Source organism: Dendropsophus ebraccatus, unplaced genomic scaffold (genome assembly GCF_027789765.1).
Source record: "Dendropsophus ebraccatus isolate aDenEbr1 unplaced genomic scaffold, aDenEbr1.pat pat_scaffold_687_ctg1, whole genome shotgun sequence".
In the NCBI taxonomy this organism is placed as follows: Eukaryota; Metazoa; Chordata; class Amphibia; order Anura; family Hylidae; genus Dendropsophus; species Dendropsophus ebraccatus.
This window is the reverse complement of record NW_027210286.1, coordinates 1-27,991: the sequence shown is the minus strand read 5'-3', so window position 1 is coordinate 27,991 and position 27,991 is coordinate 1. Positions and strand designations below refer to the sequence as shown.

Here is a 27,991-nt window from a genome sequence, read left to right as displayed (position 1 = left end):
CCAAGGTAGGCAGAAGGGCATCTCTGAACGCACAGTACGTCCAACTTTGAGGCAGATGGGCTACAGCAGCAGAAGACCACCCGTTACTAGCATGGTGTACCTAATAAAGTGGCCGGTGAGTGTATATATATATATATATATATATTTATTGGTATGAATGGCTGATCAATGCAAACATCAAATATTAAAAGATACCAAATTGTTGAAATGATGTAAAGGCCTAATTCATACAACAATATTTGGTATCAGTATTTTAAGGAAATGTAGGTCCAAATCAGTCTATATTCCTGTTTTTTTTTTTTTTAATTTACAAATACTAATAAGAAATACAGCTGTGTCAATAAAGCCTAAAAGTGGCTTACACTGAGGACAGAATGATGCCAACAACATTACTGCAGCAGAGATGGTGGGCTAGGATTATACCAATTGCCTTTGATGAGAAAATAATTTCATATTGCATATATGACAAAACATCTTAATTAGAGATGAGCGAACCGGGTTCGGGTTTGAGTCGATCCGAACCCGAACATTCGGTATTTGATTAGCTGGGGCTGCTGAACTTGGATAAAGCTCTAAGGTTGTCTGGAAAACATGGATACAGCCAATGACTATATCCATGATTTCCACATAGCCTTAGGGCTTTATCCAACTTCAGCAGCCACCGCTAATCAAACGCAGAAAGTTCAGGTTCAGATGGACTCGAGCAAGCTCGAGGTTCACTCATCTCTGATCTTAATGTTCCTCTGCAAAACTATATTATCAATACTCTATATTAGGAATAAAGACTACAGCAAGGGTCAAATTAAAGTCTTGACATAGGTGTAAGGGGGACTTCTCTGTGGAGGTAGCTGAAGGTTTCAACTTTGCATCTTTGTGTAGTCAGCAGAAATAGCACAGTGATCCATAGTCTTCAATTTTTTTAGTCGAGACAGGACCTGGACTGGGGTCACACATGGAAACTTGAAGATCAGTCACCATTCATGTTCCTGGTCCTTGCTGAGTGATGTACAAGAATTCTTTTTTTTTTTCTTTAGTTACACTAGTAATCTTTAGCTTTAAGTATCTCTTTGATTACAGAACAAATGAATGAAAAGTTCCCTACATTTATATAATTAAAGTCATATTTGTCACATGAAAGCATTTTGGTCATTCCTGTGCAGCATGGGGATTCAGAATTCCCCACAGTCTCTTTTCCATAAGTGAAAATGCTGCTGTTGTTGTTCCCTATTGCAACCAGAGTACAACTTTTCTTTCTAGGCTGTACTATGAGTGCTGTGGGCAATAAGGGCAGATTTAATAAATGAGGCACAGTGTATTATATACACATAGAGACTTGTAAATCATCCTCTAGTTTCTTCATAGCTTACAGTGCTATCACATAGTATAATCGTGTTTTTGTTTTTTTAGATTTTGATCCTTTTAATGTATTTCTTGAGGATTATCATCCACACAATACACAGATGAAGTGTAATCCAGTGCACTACATATGGTACATATTTCTTTGCAGCAATTAAAGTGAAAATGTACTCTTGATGTTATAGAAAATGCCTTCTTCTGTAACTCGCTGTAAAATTGGTCCATAGATATTCTTGGTCAGTGGAATCACCAAGCCTTTACTGTCAATTTCACCTAAGGAAAAAATAAAAATTACTAAACACATACTTAAAGTGTACTTGTACAAGAACCTAAGAGTATTGCAGGGTACATTGTAGCCATTTGGTTGTTACACTGCTTGTGGGTATCAGGGTCAGCTATATCAGAAGACCAAATCAGAGTGCCAATGTTCTTTACAAGCTTAAAATGGTAGTACACATTGTCAAACATCTGGATGGGGTAGCTACATACAAAACACTACAGGGTATTCACATAGATGGATAGATAGATAGATAGATAGATAGATAGATAGAGACAGACAGACAGACAGACAGACAGATAGATAGATAGATAGATAGATAGATAGAGACAGACAGACAGATAGATTAGATAGATAGATAGATATGTAGCTACCCCATCCTTTTTCCAGATGCTTGACAATGTGTACTACCATTTTAAACTTGTAAGGAATGCTGGCACTCTGATTTGATCTAGCCTACCTTGATACTCATAAGCAGTGTAACAACCAAATATATATACACACATACACATATATTGCCTTTTAGGGTATGTTCACACGTGGCTCAAATCTGAAGCTGTGGATTTGATGCTGCAGATATCATTGTGACTTAATGGTTGAACACAGTATAAAATCTGCAGCTTCAAATCTGTGCCATCATATCTGCAGCGGATCCTGTACATGTACGTACCACATCTGCAGTAGATTTCACACTGCAAGTTTTGCAGCGAAATCTGCTGCGGTATGCAATATTCCCCTGCATTCTGAATGAAGCCCCTCTGCCTTATTATTTAATTTAGTGTTGGGCGTTGGAATAACATACATTACCTGGCTGCGTTCTCCAGCTGCCTGGTCACTGATGGCCAATCACTGTTTAGCAGCCGGACAGCGCACTGATTGGCTGAGCACCATCTGTGACCAGGGAGCCGAAGAAGCAAGAATGCAGGGGCCCCAGGGAATAACTGTACCACATATTGCAGCAGATTTTGCTGCAGAACTTGCAGTGTGAAATCGGTAGCGGAACGTGTGAACTCACCTTTAAGAAGAAAAATAAATACATTTTAAAGATTTTACTAAAAGATTACGCCAGACTATCTTCTATATCACTAAACAGTCATCAAGAGTACAGTTGCGTTCGAAATGCGTCACGTGTACCCCTGTGGTGTGCTGCATCATGGTGTGAATTGCCTGTATTTTAACTTGGATTTGGAACGAAGAGAATCATTTTACTGGATTGCCGGATCATGTTTACTATATTGGACTGCAATGCACAAGTCAAGTGCGGATCCATGCACCCGAGCAAGGGTGAGATGGCTTTCTTATTTTACTGTAATACCAGATACAACCTGCAGGCATGTGTAGTGCCATTTCTGGAACAAAGCAACTATGTTTTTGTAATCCAGCACAAACCCTGAAAAGTATTATATAGGAATTGTAATAAGTCATCAGAATTATTGTTTGTATACACCTTATCACCTATACAAAGGCTGCTGCAAGACTCATGCCTGTATATAAGCTAGGCATTAGTTTGGGCTGAATGCCCCTTGAGAACCCTTTTAGGCGAGTTTGTGTGTGTGTGTGTGTGGGGGGGGGGGGGGGGGGGGTACGGCTGGCATGGGCCAGGGTGATGGCAAGAATTTGTGCCAGGAGCGCATCCTTAATAGATCTCCCCCCTGGTGTTTAGTCTAGGTTTAGACTATTTGTTGTCTTACTACAAGCCAGGATGGTGTAGCAGTATTTTGGTGTGCTCAGGATGCAGGACCCAATGGGAAAGTATCTAAAAATTGCTGTTAATAATGTGGCACAATTTACACACCAGAATTCTGGCTCATCTACAACAGGAATTGTGGGTTGTTGCATATTGAGTTGTATACCAAAATAGATGCTTATGGTTTTTTTCCCTTAATTTTGAGCATACACAGTGTACTACCCACCATCCAGAACCATTTTGGCAGAGATAGCTGTTGGGTAGCCCACAGTTTTTGCCATAGCAGAGTAGCCATTAACCTCTCCATACACAACCAAGCTAATATTTTTGGACTCTAGATGTCCAGATGGATGCCTGATGCCAACATCATTTCTCATTACAATCATATCACGCTCTCCTGGACCTGAAAAGATAAAAATAGCAGATGTTAGTGGACTGAACAACAACTTGGAAGTAGCAGATGTTATGTTGTGTTGGTAACGACAGGAATTCATCAGCTCTCATTTATTAAATTGTTCTTTATGGTTAGAGGTAAGCCATCTCATGTCTATTCAGCTTTGCAGTGAATAGATTTCTTTCTAGGACTGTACCTCCTGACAACACTGAAAAAAACAACTGATTGTTAAAGTGTAAAAACATGCAGCCAAACACAATGGTGGCATTCCTCAGACAACTGATCACAGATTTTATTAAAGTCAGACCTACCAAAAGAAAGCATAATCTCCAAATGTTTAGCTAAAGCTCCAACAATGGAATCGGCTACAGGCACTGGTTCATCACTTAGTAATCCAAACCTGTTCAGACAAAACACAACACAACCTTTTGAGCATTTTGACAGGTTTTAATGGTTCAATGTTATTATATTGACACAGTTTTTTCAATTTTTATAACATACAACAATAAAGGAAAGCAATGTAGGTAGACATGAACAATGGTCAATCAGTATAGCAAGTATGAAGCAAGGGCGAAAAACAGTCCAGCCGACTACTAATGTTCATTTTAAGTGGTTCACAACGAAAATGTTCATCCAGTTGAGTAATGCGGCCTTGTGGCTATTCCTCAAAAAGGGCGGAAGTCGAATATAATAGTTAGTAAACTGGGGTACATGCTCCTACAGTTTAACAGGGTAAAACAAGTCGAACAACATATCGACGTAACACACCAACATATCAACATGCAGACAGTAGGTGAGTACATTAGTATATTTATCCGTATATAGAGCATTTATGACCACTGTTTGTCCAGTCCTCGCAAACCAAACGGTTAACAAGTGAAAACTAAGTTCACTAGGACTGTGTGCTACCCTAGTAAGCAGGGGGTTCGGAGTGATTTGGGCTTGATACCCAAACTGCCCATTGAGCGTCGAAGGAAGTGATAGTATCTCGTCCAAATGCTATATGACGTTCCAATGAGTATATCCTGTGCATGTCATGGAGTGTTTCTGCTTCTATGGGTGGGCTACAAGATTTCCATTTTCTAGTAATTGCCATCCTAGCCACTGTGAGGAGTTTGCATATAACATATCTGGCTTTATAAGGTATTGTGTCCACACCTAGGTATAACAGCGCCAACACGGGTGTTAGGGCTATTTTCGCTCCCAGAAGAGAGGAGATGATATCAGTGATCTGTGACCAAAATAATCTAAGCATCGGACATCCCCATAGGATGTGCAGGAGATCTCCATGGCAACCACATCTACGCCAACACTTATTCGATACTGAGGGGTAAATTTGGATGGGGTATGATACCAAAGCAAACGGACCTTTAAAACGTTTTCCCTTTGTGGGGTACTAATAACCGATTTTAATGCCCATTTAAACGCTATCTGCCAGTCACTTATCGGAAAGGTGGAGTGGAGAGATTCTTCCCAAGTTATCATGTTGGGGGTTTTTTTCAGGAGAATCCATGTTCTTTGACAGGTTTTAAGTTGATCGATCAAAGTCTGCTCGCTCGTTGGCTAATGCTGATTTGGCCGATAATTGCTATACGATATGCTGAACCAAAGACTAATGAATGTGTCACCGATTCTTTTTGCCTTGTATAGGATGTTCTGCTTTCCAAGTGTTCCGATTCCCAGGGGACCTCTGGAATGACTTTGGACTTTAGTATTTGGTGCTAATCCTGTCTACTCCCCAGTTAGCTGCAGGGGCTGTATGGCTCCTGGTGATTTCCACTACATTTGGTGGGACGGCCCAATTGTTATTGAGTTTTGGTCCTGAATTCACTCCATTACACATTTCTCATTGAAGATAACCTCTAAGAAACTTTACTAAATCTCTCTATTCATGCGGTTCCTCATAAACAGCAGAAATAAATTATCTTTACTTTCAAAGCCTGGATAGAACTTCAGACGTTTTACAAGTTTGTTGTCAGCTAAACTATTATATGATCAATTAGAAACTTGTGGCCCTTGTCCGTTATAATCCTAAGAGTCTACAAACATTTGAGGCAATCCGTTTTTTTTAGTAAATTGTTTTCTGTCCAGCCGCCCCACTCTACTATATAATGCTACCACTACAGATTATCTTCCCTCCCTTTTGTGTCCTGTCTTATAGTGTCTTCTGTTTGTTACGGTCTCTATTGTTGGTCTTTGCGACCCTTTCTGATTTTAATAGCTTTGGTTTTAACCAATTTCTGGGTGCTCTCTGATCACATTTTATATGTAATTGGCTCATGATTTATAGTTTATTTGTATTATATAATGTACTATGAAAAGGTCTTTGAAGTTTCTGCTATTATTTAGAAGATTCCATAACAACAAAGATTAGAAAAACTGTAAAATAAAATAGTTATAAGTCACTACAGATTATGTGCTACCTGCAACTACCTCACTATGGTTAAATCCCCATGATTTAATCTTCAAATAGACACATTGGGTAAGATTTATCAAATTGGTTTAACGTGAAACCAGCTCAGTTGCCCCTAGCAACCAATCAGATTCCACCTTTCATTCCTCACAGATTCTTTGGAAAATGAAAGGTGGAATCTGGTTGCTAGGGGCAACTGAGCCGGTTTCACTTTACACCATGTTCGATAAATCTCCCCCATTGTTCAGAAAGAGATTGTGAAAGTACAGCTCTTACCACTGGAACGCCTCCATGTTGCTGTCACTTTTTCCTACTTTATTGTACACAGCTTCTTTAACATTGTCCACACTGGTTGTAGCTGGAACATTCAGAAGATAGCAAAGGAGCTCCTTCTACATATTAGAGAATGCAGATACATTTTAGGCATTGTCGTTAACATTCATAAACAATATAATTAAAGCGTAACTGTCATATTTTTTTTTATTGCAGAAATCAGCAGTATAAGCGATTTTAAGAAACTCTGTAATAGGTTTTATCAGCCAAAAAAGCCTCCTTCTGTACTCAAGAAGCAATCTCCCAGCCTCCCCCCCTGACTTCTTATCTGTGCATTATCAGGCAAACACGTCTTCATTACAGAAAAGCCAGTGAAGACGGGCTCTGCTCTCTCCATTGTAAGCCTATGAAGGGGGAGGGGCTGAGGGAGATGAGGGAGCAGGAAGAGGTGACATGAAGGTCAGCTGTTTGTAGACTCTCTGGGCACCTAAAACGCTGGATTCTGGGGTCAGAAAGGTCAGTGCTTATCTATGAACTTACTGAGAGAAGATTGGAGGGTGTTGTGCTGTGCAAGACTGCTCCGTGCTCAGTCACTCCTAACAGCCCCTCCCCTCTCCATAGCCACATAATGGACACAGAAATCCTGCTTCATCTGATGTGACGGGGGAGGCTGGGAGATTGCTTTTTCACTACAGAAGGAAACTCTTTTGGTTTATAAAACCTATTACAGAGTTTCTTAAAATCGCTTGTACTGTTGATATTTAATGTTTAAAAAAAAAATGACCCTGAAATGACAGTTACGCTTTAACCATTAAAGGGGTTGGCCATTTTATAGTAAAATACTTCAGTGTACAGTATTAGTAACTTTACTCACTGTATATTCTGACAGCAGCTCCCTGTGTACCTCCATAGAGCTAAAATCAGAATCCCCTCCTCCAGGCTGTGCTGCCCGGCTCTGCGGCGAGTCTGTGCATAAGATGGCTGACATTAAGGAGCATGTGACCATGCCACTCCCCTTGTGTCATCCACTGAGCCTATATATGCCTATGGAGAACACTGGGAGTGAGGCATGGTCACATGCTCCTCTATGTCGGCCATCTTATGGATAGACTCACCACAGAGCAGGCGGCACAGCCTGGAGGAGGGGAGAGTGACTTTAGCCAGTCTATTCATGTAGTGGTACACTCGCTTTAAGCATTATTGCCATCGATTGCAAAGATGGCCTTTATCTTTATCTATACTCTATATCTTCATCTATTGTAAGTTTATGGAAAAGTTTATGAAATTACTATAAAGCTCCTTGACATGGCAATGGCAAACACTATAAAAATAAAGCAATATAAGTAAAAAAAAGAGCCTCCAGGAAAACACATCAACATTTGCTTACCCTCAAGTACATTTAACCCCTAACTGACTGCCCCATGTTAATTCACAGGCTAGGCAGGGGAGGGTGTATGGAGTGGGCTCAGGAGCTGAACACAAGCCATATAGACTGGGTGTCTCTTGCCATGTACAACAAAAATAAACTGCTGATGTCAGTCATTTAACCATTTAAATGTCAAGGCCAATAGTGATGGTGGTATTTGAATTTCCAAACATATTTGGTACTGCAGCATAAAGAATTGTCTGAACTATTAACCCCTTAACGACATTGGGCGTATACTTACGCCCTGATGCCGGTAAGGACGTTCAGAGCGGGGCCGCGCGGCGACCCCGCTCTGAACCGCGGCGGTCCCGGGTGCCGCTTGTAGCCCGGGACCATAGGTATTAGCGGGCACGGTCCGATCGCCGTGCCCGCTAATACAGTAATCAGATGCAGCTGTCAAACATGACAGCTGCATCCGATTACCGGATTCAGCTGTTCCCTGGTGTCTAGTGGCGGAGATCGCTCCCCCGGGATGTTATCCCGGAGGAGCGATCTCCGTTTCTGAAGCCGGCCGGGGACCGCTCCAAGATGGCGCCGTCCCCGGCTCGGCACTCGTTTACTTCCGGCTGCAGCAGCCGGAAGTAAACGAGTGCCTATCTCATGGATCCCTGCAGCATATCTATGCTGCAGAGATCTCTATGAGAGATCAGAGCACTTATACTAGAAGTCCCCCAGGGGGGCTTCTAGTACAAGTGTAAAAGTTTAAAAAAAAAATGTTGTTAACAGTAAAAAGCCCCCTCCCCTAATAAAAGTCTGAATCACCCCCCTTTTCCCAGGTTATAAATAAAAGTAAATAAATAAACAAACATGTTTGCTATCGCCGCGTGCGTAATCGCCCGAACTATTAATTAATCACATTCCTGATCTCGCACGGTAAATGGCGTCAGCGCAAAAAAATCCCAAAGTGCAAAATTGCGCATTTTTGGTCGCATCAAATCCAGAAAAATTGTAATAAAAAGCGATCAAAAAGTCATATATGCACAATCAAGGTACCGATAGAAAGAACAAATCATGGCGCAAAAAATGACACCTCACACAGCCCCATAGACCAAAGGATAAAAGCGCTATAAGCCTGGGAATGGAGAGATTTTAAGCGACGTATATTTGTTGACAATGGTTTAAATTTTTTACAGGCCATCAGATACAATATAAGTTATAAATGTTACATATCGTTTTAATCGTAACGACTTGAGGAATATATATAACAAGTCAGTTTTATCCAGGGCGAATGGCGTAAAAACACGTTTCCCCCAAATAAACAAAATGCTTTTTTTTTTTCAATTTCACCACACTTTGAATTTTTTTCTGGTTTCGCAGTGTACTTTATGCAAAAATTCAGCCTGTCATTGCAAAGTACAATTAGTGACGCAAAAAATAAGGGCTCATGTGGGTCTCTAGGTGGAAAAATGCAAGTGCTATGGCCTTTTAAGCACAAGGAGGAAAAAAACTAAAACGCAAAAATCAAAATTGGCTCTGTCCTTAAGGGGTTAAAATATGTTACTGATCCCACCTTAACCCCTTAAGGTCAAAGACAATTTTCGTTTTTGCGCTTTTGCTTTTTCCATTTTATGTTTAAAAGTCCATAGCGCTTGCATTTTTTCACCTAGAGACTTATATGAGCGCTTATTTTTTGCAAAACCAATTGTACTTTGTAATGACAGGCATTATTTTTCCATAAAATATGCTGCGAAACCGGAAAAAAATCATTTGCGCTGTCAAATTGAAAAAAAAAACGAATTTGTTTTGATTTCGGGGAGTTTTGCATTTACGCCGTTCGACCTATGGTAAAAATGACTTGTTCTGTATGTTCCTCAAGTTGTTACGATTACAATGATATGTAACATGTATAACTTTTATATTATGTGATGGCCTGTAAAAAATTCAAACCATTGTTAACAATTGTTCCTTAAAATCTCTCCATTCCCAGGCTTATAGCGCTTTTATCCTTTGGTCTATGGGGCTGTGTCAGGTGTCATTTTTTTGCGCCATGATGCGTTCTTTCTATTGGTACCTTGATTGCGCGAGATCAGGAATGTGATTAATTAATAGTTCGGGGAATTACGCATGCGGCGATACCAAATATGTTTATTTATTTGTTTATTTATTAATTTATATTTATAAAATGGGAAAAAAGGGGTGATTTGGACTTTTATTAGGGGAGGGGATTTTTTATTAATTAAAACACATTTTTACTTTTTTTTTTACATAAACTAGAAGCCCCCGTGGGGGACTTGTATATAGACAGCACTGATCTCTCGTAGAGATCAATGCTGTGTATATACACAGCAAAGATCATTGTAATCGGTGATAGATTGCTATGGCCTACTGAAGGCCATAGCAATCTATTGCCGAGCCGGGATCAGCGTCATTCCGACGCTGAGACCCGGGCCGGCCAGAAGAACGGATCTCCCCCCCGCGATCGCATCGCGGGGGCGGAGATCCGTGCCACTAGACACCGGGGACGTGCAGTACAAAGCACTTCAATGCAGCTGTCAGGTTTGACAGCTGCATTGAAGTGCTTAATTAGCCGGCGCGGCAACGGGACCCGCTCCGGCTAATAGAGGCACTGCCCGGCTGCAGATTGCAGCGGGGATCGGTGCCGTTCAGAGCGGGGTCCCGGCGGGACGTCATGGGACGCTAAGGGGTTAAACAAAAAATTATTATACCCCTGAATAGCATTTGTTTGATTGTGGCACATTATACATTTACAAGATACAGTTTACATGATATACATTACCTGACTTCATGTATTCATTCACAATACAAAAGTCACAAGGTTTCCTGGAATGCTCACTTACCCATGTTATTGGTGGTGCATCTATAGTTAGCAACGGGCATGGATCAGCATTTATTAATCCCATTTTCACAAACCCACTCATTGCTTTAGCAAATCCCTGGAAGAAACAAAATGCATTGACCTGCAATCAAAGGTAGCAAGGTTCACCAATGGTGTTTACTAAGCCTGAGCAGAAAAAGCCTGGAGCTTTCTCAGACTGCATGCTCTTAGTTTACACTTTCACACAAACTCATGCTAAATATGGCACATCTTTAGATTAGAAGTTACAGCTGTGTCGGTGAAGCCCTGTTAAGATTTAAACACTGTCAGCTCTCCTGGCATCATATTTTTTTTTACTGGACTTTGTAGGATGGAATTCCCTTTTTTTTAATTGCATTAATGCTATGTTTTAGCATTATCTCACAGCAGCTGTAATCTCTGTGTATGTAAGCTTTTAATTTACATCATACTGTATCAGACTCTGCAACGAATACGCAATGGCCCAGATTTACAAATACTGTCTAATTTCTATGTGTGCCCAAAACTCATAATACATGAGACACTAACTTCGCCAGAATTCTTGAACATTTGTAATAGTACATCTGCCCCATGTGTGATTCCAGCACAATATGGATTACCTAATACCTTACCTTATATCTCAGTGTTCCTCTCATTAAGGTATGCGCTGACTGAATCCCATAGGGTTCAGCATATTTTGTACTATCCCTGTTAGGGAAGCCTTCTAAATTCAAGCCAGGGAACCAGTCCATGTCTGTAACAGACTCAAGTAGTGCGCCCCCAGCAGCAATATTAACAACCTAAGAAGAGAACAGATAGAACATAAATGACAAGCTATGTGAGGGGCTTAAGACAACATATAGCAAACGGCCACAGCAAATATTACTGTCCAGGGATAAGCCTCTTTCACTTGTGCTAATGCTAATTTTATTATAGCATATTCCAAACCAAATGGCATAAACTAAATATTTGCTGATATTATGACACATTAGGCAAAAGCTGAAAAGGCTCTACGTTCCTTATTTTGAGAATACTTTATTAGTACTTAGCTCCAATGTATTTTTCAGTAAAATAGCACAATGGCTTTTCAGACTATCAGCTTTTCGATGTCTGTACTACGCAGAGCACAGAGACAGAAATAGTTGGCTGTGAACTCCATGTATTGGTAGCAAAGTGTTAATGCAGCCTTAGCTCCTACCAAAGAGGCTGCAGTAGCACTGTCACACCACTATACAGAGGACGGAGCAAAAAATCAGCTAGGAAAATGGAAACTACAGACATCCAGGTCTATGTGAGCCTTCAAGCAATAGGCCCATTGGAGCCTACCATGTCTAAACTCATGTCACCCATCCAGAATATGGTACAACAGTAATAATGCAAAGGCACTAAAGGCATGTTCATATACCATATTTGTTTTTTTGTTCAAATGTATCAGACAGGCATTGTGGCCCTGAAGTCCCAAGCAGGGTGCAATATACAGCAGTGCCTTATGGAGGAAAAAGCTACAAGGGATGCAAATGCATGACAGACAGCAATTAATACTTCATCCCTTAGTGGGCCCTGGCATATCTGGATAGGTGTAACGCCTTTCCTGACCTCATGCTTATACAGCAGGACACAGAGGTACAGACTTTCATGTTACAATGGCCACACTTGTCTACTGCATACATACACATACATAGGTGGAGGATGCATACACATTCTTATCTCATCACGTCTAGCAGTCAATAATCTCTTGCCAAGAGGAACGCTACCTAAAAGTAGCCTCTTATTTTTAAGGGAAGCATGGACATTTTTAAGCCCTCTAGTGGCAAGGCTCATAGTCTAACCAGAACCTGTAATTGATTACATATCTGGCTGAGACATAACTGCACGGTGAGTTTTGCAGCAGTCCAACATTTCTATCTGGGTACATTATTTTCTTTCACTGACTGTACAAAATCATAAGATGATGGGTCCTTTTGAAGATCTAAAAATAAATATTACAAGCATATGTAGAAATATATGTTACCTCTCCATTCTTTAAATATGTGGCAGGTTGTATTGTGTTGAAGAGAACAGCCAGAGGGCTCCAGCTGAACTTATATCTCAGTGGGTTGTCAGAACACTCAGGGGCTGGAAGACCTCCGCAAAAAGATATGTAGGATTCCACCTGCAGAAAACAAGAAAGTATATCAGCAGACACAGCACACCACACTTCTACCACAGGTGTCTGTCAGTACGTCAAGGAAAAAGCTGAATTTTTTTTATTTCTATGCTCAAGTGACACTGGCAAACAATTTACTAATAGACTAACATATTCCTCTATTAGGCCTTGGATGAGAAGCCTCTTGAAACCTCACTGCGTGTGTGTATGCCCCCTCTGAATAACCAGAAGAAGAAGCCTAAGTGTTATGTATCCTAATACGTACCTTTGCTCCAACATCTTTAGCTTTATCAAAGCATTCCATAGCCAACATATGGTCAAGACCTGGATCCAAACCCATTTCTCCGACAATTGTTATCCCAGCATCTTCCACACTATGAAGAAATACAAGTACATATAACTTCCTGCTGCATATTAATACATCTTTTATGCAAGCGACATTTAGAAATAATCGGAGGTCTCTCCGTAGGTGCTCAAAGGTATATTCAAGATTTACACATTATACAAAAATTCTTTTACACCACAAACAAAAGTTACCAGAAATTATGACAAAAATTATTTCCTGTTGTGTTTGCATGATAAATTAAAAAGGAATATACAGAGTTCCAGGGTTCTGATTGTGATAATGAAAAGCTTTTTAAACTGCACTAGCACAGTACATAATCCAGAACTCCATGCTGTCACCCGCCTTAAGCAGCATCAAGGAAATCAGACTGACAAGACCCTGAAACTGTAGAAATGAGCAACTGACAAGCAGAACATGCTGCAGAAGAACTATAAGGCTAGGTTCACATTACTGCCTATAGGGTAGATGTGCAGGCAAGTGGAGCTAAAGCACCTAAAAACAGGTGCTTCACCTTTACCTGAAATATGCAGTAAACCGTTTGCAGTTTTGCAGTGTGTGAACCCAGCCAAAGGCAACATGTAAGCCGGTTAGAATTTATCTTTATATACAGCATGAATAGGCAACAAAAAAAGTAATGGGTAAGACAAGAACATCATTGAATAGCAGATTACTATGCCAGATCAAATGAGGCAATAAGCACTGTTCTAGGCACAAGTATGGATACTTACCTACTGATAAGGTAGGCAACACAAGGAAAATAGAGTATGAGACAAATCTTCACATGACAAAACAAATTTTTATAGCCAAAAAGTCAAGATGAGAGAACTTTTTTAAAAAAAAGAAAACAAAAAAACTAGGGATGGTCCGAACAGAGTTCGGTTCGGGTTCGTACGAACCCGAACTCTCGGTAATGATTCCCGATCCAGCGGGAGGACCGCCTGGAAAACTGGGATACAGCCATAGCCATATCCCAGTTTTCCAGGCGGTCTTCCCGCTGTATCCACCCGCTCCACGGAGCGGGCAGACAGCGGGAATCTGATGCCGAGTGTTGGGGTTCATACGAACCCGAACCTCGGAGGGTTCGGACCATCCCTAAAAAAGAACACAACAGGGTCCATACAGAATCATATTTGTAGAGCAAGTCTATGTGCAATGTTGTTTTTGCTGTGTAAATGTTTGATTTACTTTACAATAACTGCCTTAGGATAAAAAAACAGAAACATACTCTACCTTTGCTGGAGTTCCTTCATGGATGGTGTCAAGTAACTAGCAGTTACCAGGTTCACCTTATTCTTGATGCATTGCTTTGCCACTAATGGATGCGCAGAATAAGGCAGTAAACTGAATAGTGTGAAACAAAACACAGGAGTAAGTGACAAGAGCACTGAGAAATTGCTGAAGAGTGAAGAGGGGCAATACACACACAATCTGGCTAACAAACATGAAATCACTTCAATAAAGGGTTTGTTGTGCAAACAAAACAGCAACAATTCCAAAGTTATACCAGCAAAAACTGACAACAAATTATCAGTAGGAAAAAAAATTATTTATATATATATTATATATATATATATATATATATATATATATTTTTTTTTTTTTTTTTTTTTTTTTCCTTGAATGGTCTAAAACTAATAAACAATAACAGAACGTGGCAAAGTTACTGAACCGAGCCAGATACTGAAACATTCTTTCTTTTTTGGGGTTTATTTTCTGATTGTAATTTTTATAAAACTTTTAATATATTATTGTAGGGGCTTTTACAGCAAGCCCCTTGGACAGAGGCAAAATTAACATCTCAAGCCTTTTCTTTGTATGGTGAAGGTTTTTTAGCATGCTTTGTGACCTCTGCAGAGGTCATTCCAAAGGAAGAGAGTCTCCATATCGGCAAATACAATAGTTTTAGGGTTAAAGGGGTTATCCAGCGCTACAAAAACATGCCCACTTTTCCCCCTCTCTTGTCTCCAGTTCAGGTGTTGTTTGCAATTAAGCTCCATTTACTTCAATGGAACGGAGTTTGAAACCCCACCCAACCAGGAGACAAGAGAGGGGGAAAAGTGGCCATGTTTTTGTAGCGCTGGATAACCCCTTTAAAACCCACACCCATGTTCAGCCTTTGAAACATGGTGGAAGTTATGAAGTGGGCTCCTAAACAGCTAGAGTAATATCTGACTGAACTGACAAAGCTTTGTATGAAATAATAAAAAAAACTACAAGATTTCAGGATTGTTTTATAATATAAAGAGTAAAATAGAAAATCTACTAATTTTATATTTACCATAAAACTATAGGTCATTTTATGATGACACAATCCCTTTAAAGTCACTAAACTAGCTGGCAATAAGCATGGTTTGAACACCCAACTGTTATTACTTTCCCAGAAGATTAGAAAAACTTGAATACAGTGGACAGTGTAAAAAGGTTACAGTAACCTGACAACAAGCTCATGTTTCTTCACTAAGGAGGACAATTTTTCTTCACTCTTCAAGACATCCATCTCCAGTGGGGTTGTGTTATTATACTTCTTTGATAAATGATCCACTTGATCTTTAATCATCGACACTGGAAAACCAAGTATTACCTTAGCCACAACTTAATAGTTCACATTTACATTAAATGCATTGAAATTCATCTTATGTCATGGCCTAAAAATATTGGTCCTTGCTTGAACGACTAAGTTTTTACAATGTGATTTTGTACTTCTTGTGACATTAGCATAAGGTGACCCGTATATCTATACAGTGTGTATAAAGTCAATGGGATCCATCCCACTTTTGCTGATTGGTATGCAGCGGGTCCGTTACCCCAATATTTTCATCACTCTGTTCCTAATAAAGCCAGGTTCACACTTCTGCCAGGGCTCTTAGTCACAGTTCTCTATCTCAAGTTCTTTTTATTTTGCAGAATAGGAATTAGGAAAAATATTTGCAAGCAGTTGTTCTCTGCACATATTCTGCATTATAAATAGACACCAGACAGAAACCTGATCAACCCCATTGAAGTCAATAGGATATCTTAGGATCTGTCTGCATCTGTTAGTATTCATTCTTCAACAATTCAGATGTGTTCTGATGTGTCAAACGGATTCCCCAATGATAGCTCTGAATAGAGAACTAGCGGAAGTGTGAACCTAGCCTATCTGAAAAGAATTTAAGTAATCTAAACCCAGACTTAGAACGCCTTTACATAGAGAGATTTATCTGAAAGATTTTGAAAACCAAAGCCAGGAATGGGTTTCAAAAGAGGGGAAACCTCAGTTTTTCCTTTATGACCTGTTCCCTGTTTATAGTCTGTTTCTTGTTTTGGCTTCAAAAATCTGTCAGATAAATCTCTCTGTGTAAAGGCACCCTAACTTTACTCTGTACTAGCCTTTCTTTCATGCGTATGGGGTGGGGGACATTAGAAGACATAGCTGTCAGCCACAGCCATCTAATGTGTATGGCCAGCCTTAATGAGTGTCTTACTGAGTGTTCCTATGGAACAATTAAGTAATTGTACCCAAAAGGGTACTTTGAAGAACTATTCTATGCCACATTTTTATTGCCCAACATTGTACAATACCCTCTATACTAGATATTATTGAAGGGGATATCCGGAAAGAAGAAAAAAAGTCCTACCTTTTCTACTCTCCGGCACTCTACTTTTTCCATCTATCCATCCATGCTGACACTACCGCAGATAAGAGGGGGCAGAAGCATAATAAGGGCAAGTGATTCAATAGCTGTCCGATCTTAGCAATGTCGCAGCGTAATCAAGCAGTTATTGGACATCTGTGTATTGTGCATGTTTTCGCATGATTATGCTCCTGTCCCCCCTCTGGTCTGTGGAAGTATCAGCATGGATGGGCAGACAGAGGAGCTGGAACGCCTAAGAGATCTCCAGATAACCCCTTTAATCAAGTCAACATTGTTAGATAATCCAACGCCACAATTTCTCAGTTTGGGAGATTTGAGAATCATATTTTGCTGTTTTACTGGATTGATTTTGAGTTGTAGGCACCTTAGTTCACTACTATAATACTTGTATGGAATCATTTTACTCCCATAAAACTATTTGGTACAATGAATAGTTCTGTAGTTTATATAGTTCTTACAATAAGTTACTTTCACTTTTACTTTGTGCACTTTACATACATAGTAAACAATAAATCAACAACTAAAAAAGTGAAGTTATCGTGGAGGAAAAGCAAGTGGCCAACTTCCCTGTAATGGGATTAAATGGGGTTTCCGGACAAAACAGATCATTCAGTGGGGTGCTGTCCACGCTGATCAGCCGTCAGCGCCCGAACTACACAGTGAACGGGACCTGAGCTGCAGTTACACATCACCACCACTACACACTGTGTAGTGTGGGTAACAGTCAGTGACTATCCTGTGGACAGTTTACCGTTCCATTTTTCCCAGAAAACTCCTTTAAGAATTAGATGATTGCGCATTGTGATGCCTATAACTCCATGAAAGAAATAATACTACTGTGTTTCCCCGAAAAAGACAGTGTCTTGTATTAATTTTTGCTCCCAAAGATGAGTGTTCTTATTGTTTTTTAGGGGATGTCATCACAAACCAGCACATAACCAGACAACCCACCACCTCCCTCCCTTAGCGGCATAGTGGTGGAGGGTGGCGGCAGGGGTCTTACGTTCAGGGGATGCCTTATTTTAAGCTATCCTGTAAAACCTCCACTATGCCTTATTTTCAGAGGATGTCTTATTTTCGTGGAAACATCGTATGTTTTTTTAAAGCTACCTAAAGTACCCCTGTCACTTCAGAAAATTTTTGATATGTCACAGAGACACATAAAAAGAAGAAAGAAGCATGGGGGTTAAAGTGACACTGTCACCCCCTATTTGCATTTTGACTGCTCTCCACAGGTGTAAAGAGTAAATGTTACAGCTTTCATTACTTATTTTATATCACACCTCATGGTGCTTGTTCTGGTAAAAAGTGTTTTTATCACTGTGGATTGGTATATGTGGGAGGGGCCTCGCGGGCTATGTGCCACATTGCTCCACCCCCAGTGCCATTTAGCACGCCCCCATCCGTGATGTCATTGCCACATAGGCCCCGCCCCCTCAGCAGCCATTGGTGTTTGCGACAATCTAGGGGGTGTGACCTAGAGCTTTAGGCTGGCCCTTCCAATGGCTGCTGAGGGGGTGGGGCATATGCGGCGATGGTGTCACAGATGGAGGCGGGGCTAAGGGGTGCTAGGGGCGGAGAGATGTGGCACATAGGCCGGAGGCTCCACCCGAATATACCAATCCACAGGTGATAAAAACGACTTTTTACCAGAACAAGCACCATGAGGTAGAATATAAAATAAGTAATGAAAGCTGTAACATTTACCCTTTACACCTGTGGAGAGCAGTCAAAATGCAAATAGGGGGTGACCGTGTCACTTAAAGTGCTGCCCATAGACTTTCCATGAAAATAAATTGACAGAGCTGGGAGAGAGCGTGCGCTTCTTAGCGATGTATCTAGCAATCGAAGGGGGTCTTGGCACTAAGATCAAAACTTTTTGCAAAAATGAAAAAAGAAAAAGAAGATACAGCTCACTAGTCCTTGAGTCAGCAGCAACAGATTAAATGCAGGGACGGGTGCTCGAACTCCTGGGCGTTGGCCAGACGCCGTGAGCTAGACTTCAGCAAGGAGAGAAGGGAGAAGGGGGATTTGGAAGTCAGCACTCCAGGTCTCAGACCATGATTAAGCGCAGTAGCGCGAAACGCGTAGGTCCGGTGGTGCCCACCATGGGATTTTATTGCACGAATAAAAGTTATATTTGAATCTACTACGTCCTGGAGTGCCGACTTCCAAATCCCCCTTCTCTTCTTGCTGATCAAAACTTTGTTCAGTGCCCATTTAAATTGAATAGTAGCTTACCTTTATGTATAAATTGTAAAATAATGTTTAAAGGAGGACATACCCCTTTATTGTCTCATAAAATACCAGATAAGAATATGATCTGAAAGCTTATAATTACCTGCAGTAATTTCAACATTAGGATCTCTTGTGAGATAACCTATGACAGGTTCTGAAACATATCCAGATCCAAGCACCAGAATCCTCTTCTTTGATCCCACAGTCATAAGCTGGGCATACTCTCTGGCAAGTAAATAATATGAAAACATTAGGCTTCATAGAAAACTTAAGTAAAAATAAAATATAACTGACCTCATCACAATACAAATCAAAGCAAAGCCATCACCTAAGTGTCCATATGGCAATAAATTTTACCTATCAGGTTTAAAAACTCTTGACAAGACACGTCACATGTTTTGATCGCTGAGGGACACGGGGCTGAGGCTGGCCGTGGGCTGCAAAAACAAAGACAGGGGCAGGGATAGCTGCAGTGACTGTGGATGGCCGGGGGCTGAGCACTGTTGGGGGGCGGGGGAATCACTGCTGCAGAGAGACACTGCAGAGGTGGAGAACACTAAGCAGCAAACAATGACAGACATATCAGAAGTTTGAAACTATTGCAAATTTATTTAAATTTCTTGGTATTATTTACAGTACTTATGAAATATATAAAGTAGCTCACCCCAAAAGAAAAAGAATTTGCTACTCAGTGCCGCCTTTTGGTGATAGATTTCCTTCAAATTAACGTTGGACCCTTATAGAGCCTTAAAACCTGACTTGGGATTATACACTAAACCTAATGGTTCCTGGCCATCGTCAGTGCAGAGCAAGGTACTGGTAGTTTAGGTGAGAGGGTTTTAATGTGGCACTGGTGGGATAGTAAGCCTTCTAAAAGGGGTTATCCAGTTAGGTAAAATATATGCTGAATCATCCCCCTGCTTCATTCCATACATGTCATTATCTATTCAGTCTCCTTCCATCACTTTGGAGCTACTAAATCCTGCTGAAGACATAGAAATTTCTCCTCTGACCTGTTCAGTCCAGCACTGCTCTCAACCCCCTCCTCCCCCCTTCCTTCCAGACCGCTGATGTAAACAAGTCCTTATTTACAACATTGTTGCTTCTTTCTAATGCTAGGAGGGTTAATCTGACGTCAAGTTGCTGATGAATTCACTGTTATTATCCCTCCCCCATTACAAAAAAGCTAGATAGTTGTAAATAAGGAGTTGTTTACATTGCTCTGTACTAAGGAGGGGCAAGAACCGTGAAACAGCTGTTTACAGATGGGTAACTGTCTCCTGGTATGAAAAGAAGCCACTTTCAGTAGGTAGAAGTGTAAAGAAAGATCTTTATCTACTGAAAATGACCCTACTTTGCATAATGTATCCCCTGTTTGCCTCTGGGAGAGATGCACTATGAAGCGCCTGTTCCGTTTTTTTTCTCTTAGGCATGAGGCTATGTTCACATGTGGTGTTAAGCATTAATTAAGCATTTTTGCAGCGATTTTTAATGCTATTTACTGCATAGTAAAATAGCAATTGCAGCAATTCCGTCCAATTAAGGCAAAATATTGTTATTTTACCATTACAAAAACACATAATTAATGACGAATAAATGCAGCATGTGAACATAGCCTAACTGCAGTAGCTAAATAGATGAAGTGGTAGATATTAATCCAAACCTACAGGTATGTAGGCACTCCCACCAAACATGGCGTGTGTACATTTATTAAGCCAGTTTGGCTCTCATCAAGGAGACACACTACCCCCAAGTCCCATGTGTTAGGGTCCTATTACACAAAGTGATTTTAACAATTAACGACAAACGATAAATGAAATTAGTGAAAAAATGCGGAACTTGAATGTGGAATTACAGCGAACGATTAACGATAATTTTGGGTTCAGATCTACATCAACAATCAACGACATATAAACAATTTTTCGACCATTGCCTGCAATTACACAGAACGATCATCATTTAAATTTAAACGCTATAATGATTTTTCGCACAATCGTCCCGTGCAATAGGGCCCTAAGTCATAGAATTACTCTTACCTGCTCTCCCTAAGCTTCTGTATGTACTTGTATCTAGGAGTTAGTGAGCCATTGCTTGCAATCACTGCCTGGGTTTAGAAAATACAAAAATAATTCATACATCTTCAAAGTAGAGAATTATGGAAGATTAAAGAGGTGAGAAGGCAGAGAACTTACATCTCGAACAACAGGAGAAAACTTTTCTTGATCAATTGGTCTGGTAGCATCAGACATTAGCTGAAGAGGTAAAAAATAAAGGCGTACATTTATTTACTTTCAAAGAGTTTTCTTTTTTCCCTAACAAGAATTAAAAAAGGTATATAACTTTGCAGTAGTTATGTATTGAATGGTCAAGTAATACAATGAAAGAAAGAAATGAATATGCTGAACAATTTACTTAAGGACAGTAAGGAAAAGGCACTGGAATTAGAAATAGGATCAAATCTAGCCAGGGTAATATTCCTGATAACAAGGTGACAAACTAGAAGGTCTGACAGACAATATTCACATGGGATAGGGGAAAGCCAGGAAAGGACATAAAGTGGTAGCCAAAAGAGGAGTCCAATGAGGTACCTAGATAAGTCATCCAGGTTTGTCAGGCGGCAACAAATTTACCTGGGAATCCTGAAGTAGGCTGGTAAACTTATTACTGGCAAAGAGCCAGTTAACCAGTTCCAATGGGATACTGGATGTTTTCCAGCTTCGTGCAATTGCTAGCTTAGCTGACAAAAATATAAAATGTTTTCTAGCTCCCTTGGGTGCCTCTGGGACAGATGCACTATGAAGCGCCTGTTCCGTTTTTCTTTTAAGGCTGAGGCTATGTGCACATGTGGTGTTTAATAAGCATTAATTATGCATTTTTTCACAAGTTTGATGCTATTTTATCACACACCAAAATAGCACTATTTTTGCAGCGATTTCTTCAAAATCACAAGAATTGTGATATTTTTCTGTAGCAAAAGGCATAATTAATGCTAGGGCTTGGCGATTTGACCAAAATATAAAATCTAAATAATTATTTTTTTTTAAACATTGGACAATTCTCGATTTAAATCTCAATTTTCTTTTCTCTCCTAAATAAACTGTTTAACTGAAAATGTTATTGGTGTTTGAGGCAGCAACTATGCTGCTGCATACTGTAACCCCCCTGTAAGAAGTCCCCTTATATGTTATGTTATGGAATACTGGCTGTTATTATAAGGGGGGACACTATGGCTGACACTCAGTCTAGTACAGTGTACTTTCAAGACAGTAATACCGTTCGTACAATACTTTTGGACCTACATTAGGTCTAGAACTTACCTTTTAATGTTATTAGTTAAAAATGATGGTAGAAGTTCAAAAACAAAATGCACAAAACAGGTACAGTACAAAACTATTACACAGCAGTCCTACTAAATAAACCTACGAACATCTGAGATATGATGTGCAAGGTTATGTAGTAAAAGTCCTATTCACATATAAAGATAGATGGCACAAAGATAATAGCAGATATAAATGCAGAAAAAGAACTGCAATGAAGGATGTTATAAGGCAATAGTGAACCTAAAGGAGATGAGGAACACCCTAAACAGTTCCTAGCTTATTACATGTATTTCAGTGTTCAACGTATGGAAAAAATACCATTAGATTTTATTATTATCATTATTGATAATATTGTACACTAATATACTGCAAACATATTTTGCAGCACTTTACAATTCCGAGGATACATATATAGACAAAATTTAGACATTACGGAGATACACATTTAACCATTAAGCCAAAAGCGAGTCAAACAAAGGCTAAAGAGCTAAAGTGCTTTATTTCTACAATGGTCTGGCAATGTGTTATAAAAAGGATAGTGCAAATAATGGGTGACTAGTAAGTTCAGCAGCATCTGGGTGGGTAAATAATAGGCATCAGAGCTACTGACCTGACACTGGGTATAGAAAGGGCTTGGCTCCCAAGCCCACTCTATGCATCCTTAGTGCAAAGCGTCAAGTGCTTGAAGCAGATGCTGGAAACTTCTTAGTTCCATCAAGTGAATATTGGTCAGAATTTACCAAAAGACTTCTATTTCTTTTAACGCTAGAAAATGATTCACATTCCTCATTTTCTATGATGAATTACCTTCCATACTACTCAGCCTTGAAACAGTTATGTAACAAAAAAGTAAACAAAAACAAACACATTGCAGCTGCCATTAAAAAAAAAACACGAGTAGCGTTGCATGCCACTGTGCTTAGGCAAAAGGCGTAGGCACAGTGGAGGAGGAGCAGATGTTCCTCCATAGGATGCGATGTATGGATGGAGGAGCTGTCTAGTGGCACAGGGGGATGTGGTCTGGTGAAGGGTAGAGCTACTGAAGAGGGCCGCAGAATAGAGTAGGTGACTCATTATCATCACTGCTGTCCAATCAAACAAACAAGAAGGGTGACCAAGCCCTTTAAAGTGACACTGTCATCCCCTTTGTGCATTCTGACATCTCTACACAGGTGTAAAGGGTAAATTTAGCGTTTTTCATACCGTATTTCATATCATACGTCACGGTGCTTGTTCAAATAAAAAGTGTTCTTTTATCAACTGCAGATTGTATTAAGTGGGTGTGGCCTCGCGGCATTAGCGCCACATAGCCCCGCCCACAACGGCACTGTTGGCCCCCCGCCCCCTCGCCAGCCATTGGAACAGGCTGGCCGAAAGGTCTAGACCCCACCCCCTTTCCTTCGGCTGACCAATGGACGTCAAGGGGGTGGGGCCAACTGTGCGCTAATGCCGCGAGGCCACGCCCACTTAATACAATCTGCAGTTAAAAAAAGGACACTTTTTACTTGAACAAACACTGTGACGTATGATATGAAATAAGGTATCAAAAACGCTAAATTTACCCTTTACACCTGTGTAGAGATGTCAGAATGCACAAAGGAGGTGACAGTGTCACTTTAAAGCATTACAACCTCCTCTGATACACAGAGATGAATCTTTTTGGCACATAAAATCCAGAAAAATTGTAATAAAAAGTCGCAAGCAAGGTTACCAGATAGAAAGTACAGATCATGGCACAAATAATGACAACCTTATACAGCCCTATAGAACAAAGGATAAATGTGTCAATAGGACAATTTTAAGGAACTCTTGATTTTTAAAAAGGTTTAAATTTTTTAAAAGCCATCAAATAAAATAAAGTTATTAAGTTAACATACCGGTGTAATCGTACTGACTTGAGGAACATAAGATGACATGTCAGTTTTACCAACGGTGAACGGTATAAACACAAACCACAACCTCCCCAAATAAAATAAAAAATGTGTTTTATTTTCACAGTTAAAATTTAAGTCTGCCATTGCAGAGAACAATTAGTGGCGCAAAAATAAAGGCTCATGTGGTCTTTAGGTTAAACAATGCAAGTGCTATGGCCTTTAAACAAAAAGAGGAACGGGCAAAAGTGCAAAAACTAAAATTTGCTCCGTCCTTAAGGGGTTAATCTCCTGGGACACGTGGCAATTTCATATTGTAATACAGATTAAGCCCCTTCAGCCATACAACTATATATGTTCAAACTCACATGTAGTTGGAATGTATATATACATTCCTGACGTGGAGTGGTTGGCCTTTTAAACACGAGGAAAAAACAAAAGCGCAAAAGCAAAAATTTGCCTGTTCCTGAAGGGGTTAATTTACACTAGAGGTACAAGTGAAAAAAGGGTGATTTTTTTTTTTTTTTTAAATCCCCATCCTACCAAAGCCCCCCCCCCCCCCCCCGAATAAAAAAAATTATATATACCCACCCAAGCTATAAAAAGATTCCATTATTTAGACCAGGCAGTGAATGCTGTAAAAAAAAAAAAAAAAAAAACACAAAAAAAAACTATTTATTCTGCCTTTGGAAAAAAAAGATCAAAAAAGTCTTATCTGTTAGGGTGGGTTCACACCGAGTAATTCTTGCGGATAAATTCCGCGGAAGTCCGTCGGCTGTACACACTCACGGCCGCTGAGTGCCTCTCCACCCGTGCCATAGACACCATTCCATGCACAGGCGGATTCCGCATTCCGCGGAAAGAATGGTGTCTATGGAGTTGGCGGAAAGGCACGCAGCCGTGCGCGCGTACAGCCGACGGAATTCCGCGGAATTTATCCGCGAGAATTACTCAGTGTGAACCCACCCCAACATTTGGTATTAATAAAAACTTTACATATTCCCTCAGAAAATGAGCCCGCAACCAGCTCTCTACCAAGAAAAATAATGCTATGCATGTTGGAATGTCGCAGCATTTTGTTTTTAGTTTTTTCAGGAAAATTTTTCTATTGTGCCAAAGTGGTAATAGTTAAAAAAAAAAAAAAAAACACTATGCAGATTTGGTATCACTGTAATTGTAGTGATCCATAGAATATATTTACTATGTTATTTTTACCACATGCAGAATAAAAGTTTAATACAAAAAAAAAGAAAATTTTTGCCATCCTCCCGTCCCCAAAAAAAGGGTTAATGAAAGGCAATCAATAAGTCACATGAATCCCAAAATGGCAACAAGAAAAATTACAATTTTTCCAGAAAAAAAATGAGCTCTCATATGGCTACACTGGCAAACATTAAACAACAACAACTCTCGAAGGGTGGTGATGAAAAAAGTAAGAAAAAAAAGAGGGTTGAACAAAGCCACACCAAAAAAAACAAAACAAAACACTAGACAGGCGCTTAGTAAAATCCTTCACTTACTTACACATCTCCTCAATGTATGGAAACAACATGTCTCCAAAGTATTCTGTTGCTTCAATTGGAAGCTGGGCAGGCAAATTATCAATGGAGCACATCAGAATTCCATTTCCTTCAACACTAAAACACAGCAGACAAATTTACTCCACAAATGTTTCAATGTTTTATGTGTGACAATAAAGAATGAAATGGCTTACCTGTCATGAATAATATGCTGGTCAGCATCATACATGCAAAACGGCATATCTATTGTTGTACACTCCGTCATAAATTCTATGGACCCACCAGTGTCTGCTGAGATGTCACAATGGCTAAAAGCCTGTAGGAATAAAATAAGTCACATTACATGGACTAGGATGCTAATGTATGATTCCAGGAAAATCAGATCACACTGGAGAAGGCATAAATACTGAGGCGGAGCTCTGTAGTGACCTCACTTTGGCACTTATCACTGCAGAGCGCCAGATGGGGGTGAACCAGATCAGAAGTGCATCCAACTGCTTCATTTGTCTAGTGAAGAAAGTCAATATGTTCCCCCCCCACCCAAAAAAAAAGTGTTAAACATACTACTGTTTTAGTATACAACTAAATTTCTAAGAAAATTGCTTCATAAAAAATATTTTTTAAATAGATGCTATTCATTTTTTTTCTCATTGATTCCATTAACCACAAATGATTACTGTTGTCTACATTCCAGTTTAGTCTTCAAGTGGCACGGCAACTGCTGCATAACAAATGCTAATATTTCTAATATAAACAGATGCATTTATTTACTGCTGCGATATGTTACGCATTATATCTTCACTAGCATAAACAATAAATGAAATCTGCTGTTTCTGCATCTGATACTTGATTTTTACTAAAGGTTTGTTACCATGAACTTCTTAAAATTTCTTCCTTTAAAAAACCAAATAACCATTTTATTGCACTAGGGTTATTTTTTAAGGCCATGTTCACACATTGTGAAATAACAGCCACCTTTTGTATTTGAAATAATGTCTGTTGTTTCATTGTTAAATAATTTTCATCAAAGTCTATGGAAACAACGGCCATTGGTTCACACATTTAATAAATAACGGACGCTGTTTGCATCGACCTTCAAATTAATGTTCGTGTTTTTAATTCGCAGATGTTATTGTATAAACAGTGGCCATTATTTTAAGTTGTTCACACATAATACTTTTTTTTCCACCGTCCTTTCATCATTCTTTGTATTAAAATCAATGGAGCTTTTAAAAGGGAACCATTCACCCCGTGGCCCCCGGCAGAAACTGACATACAGTGACATAAAGGTCAATATACTTAGCACATCGCTCCCGGTCCCGTCCCGGATCCCGTTGTTGACACGGAGAAATCGCCGATTCTTCTTCACCCGCCCATTATGGTAATGAGCTGAGATGAGTCCAACGTCCATAGGAAACGACGGACGAGTCCAACTTATTCATGAGGTCCTCTTCTCGTCGCCGCCCATCCACGCCTCCTGGAACTTGATTGACGTCTTCAGTCTTCTGACGAATTCCCGCGCACAGGCGCAGTTGCGATGGTCTCGTCACCTCTTCTGCGCCTGCGCGGTAAACAGGATATGTGTTCGAGACAATCGGCGCACACGCAGTAAACAGTGAAGCTGCGGAGCGGCTTCAATTGTGAACGACTGTCACGGCGCCTGCGCGGATCCGGCGAGAAGAAAGAAGACGAGGAGGAAGAGGACCCGGCGTCAAACAAGTGTCGGAGGCGGGGAGAAGGCTGGACTTCGGACCCGGCAACGCTCATTACCATAATGGGCGCGAGAAGAAGAATCGTCGATTTCTCCGTGTCAACAACGGGATCCGGACCGGGAGCGATGTGGTAAGTATATTGACCTTTATGTCACTGTATGTCAGTTTCTGCCGGGGCCACAGGGTGAATGGTTCCCTTTAAATAAAGGCACACCCAAAAGGGCCATCTTTGACTTTGGAACTAGAATAATGTTCCAACAGCCGTTATTGCAATGATGGCCATTGGAACATGCTAAACCAGCCGTACCAAATAACAGCCGTAGAAAATATCTGTGTGAACATAGCCTAAAAGGGATGTAGCATTGAAGAAACCACTGTACATACACCCTATTAGGGCATATGGACATTCTAGATGGTGGACTTCCTCAATGAGCCAGAACAGAGAGACAATAACTAACAGCTAACATTACATGAAGTATATTACATTATCTAAAACAAAAATAACCCTAAAAGATATCCTTTGATAAAAAAAAAAAAAAATAAAAGTGCCTACTGTGTGGTAATTCTGGACATCCCTCTGTAA

At 40.1% G+C, this 27,991-nt stretch overlaps 1 protein-coding gene across 1 annotated transcript; it reads right to left on the bottom strand.

Annotated features, from left to right (window-relative positions):
* Positions 1 to 642: 642 nt before the first annotated feature.
* LOC138778796 (alpha-aminoadipic semialdehyde synthase, mitochondrial-like) lies at positions 643 to 21,282 on the bottom strand. The gene is made up of 13 exons (XM_069956532.1): positions 21,178 to 21,282; positions 21,022 to 21,089; positions 19,089 to 19,210; positions 15,545 to 15,674; positions 14,343 to 14,453; positions 13,032 to 13,140; positions 12,632 to 12,772; positions 11,253 to 11,420; positions 10,625 to 10,720; positions 6,404 to 6,519; positions 4,026 to 4,114; positions 3,547 to 3,723; positions 643 to 1,629 (listed from the first exon to the last, which is right to left on the bottom strand). Exons 1-13 carry the CDS (start codon positions 21,232 to 21,234, stop codon positions 1,511 to 1,513), a joined length of 1,503 nt encoding a protein of 500 aa, XP_069812633.1. The 5' UTR covers positions 21,235 to 21,282; the 3' UTR covers positions 643 to 1,510.
* Between the last annotated feature and the right edge of the window lie 6,709 nt (positions 21,283 to 27,991).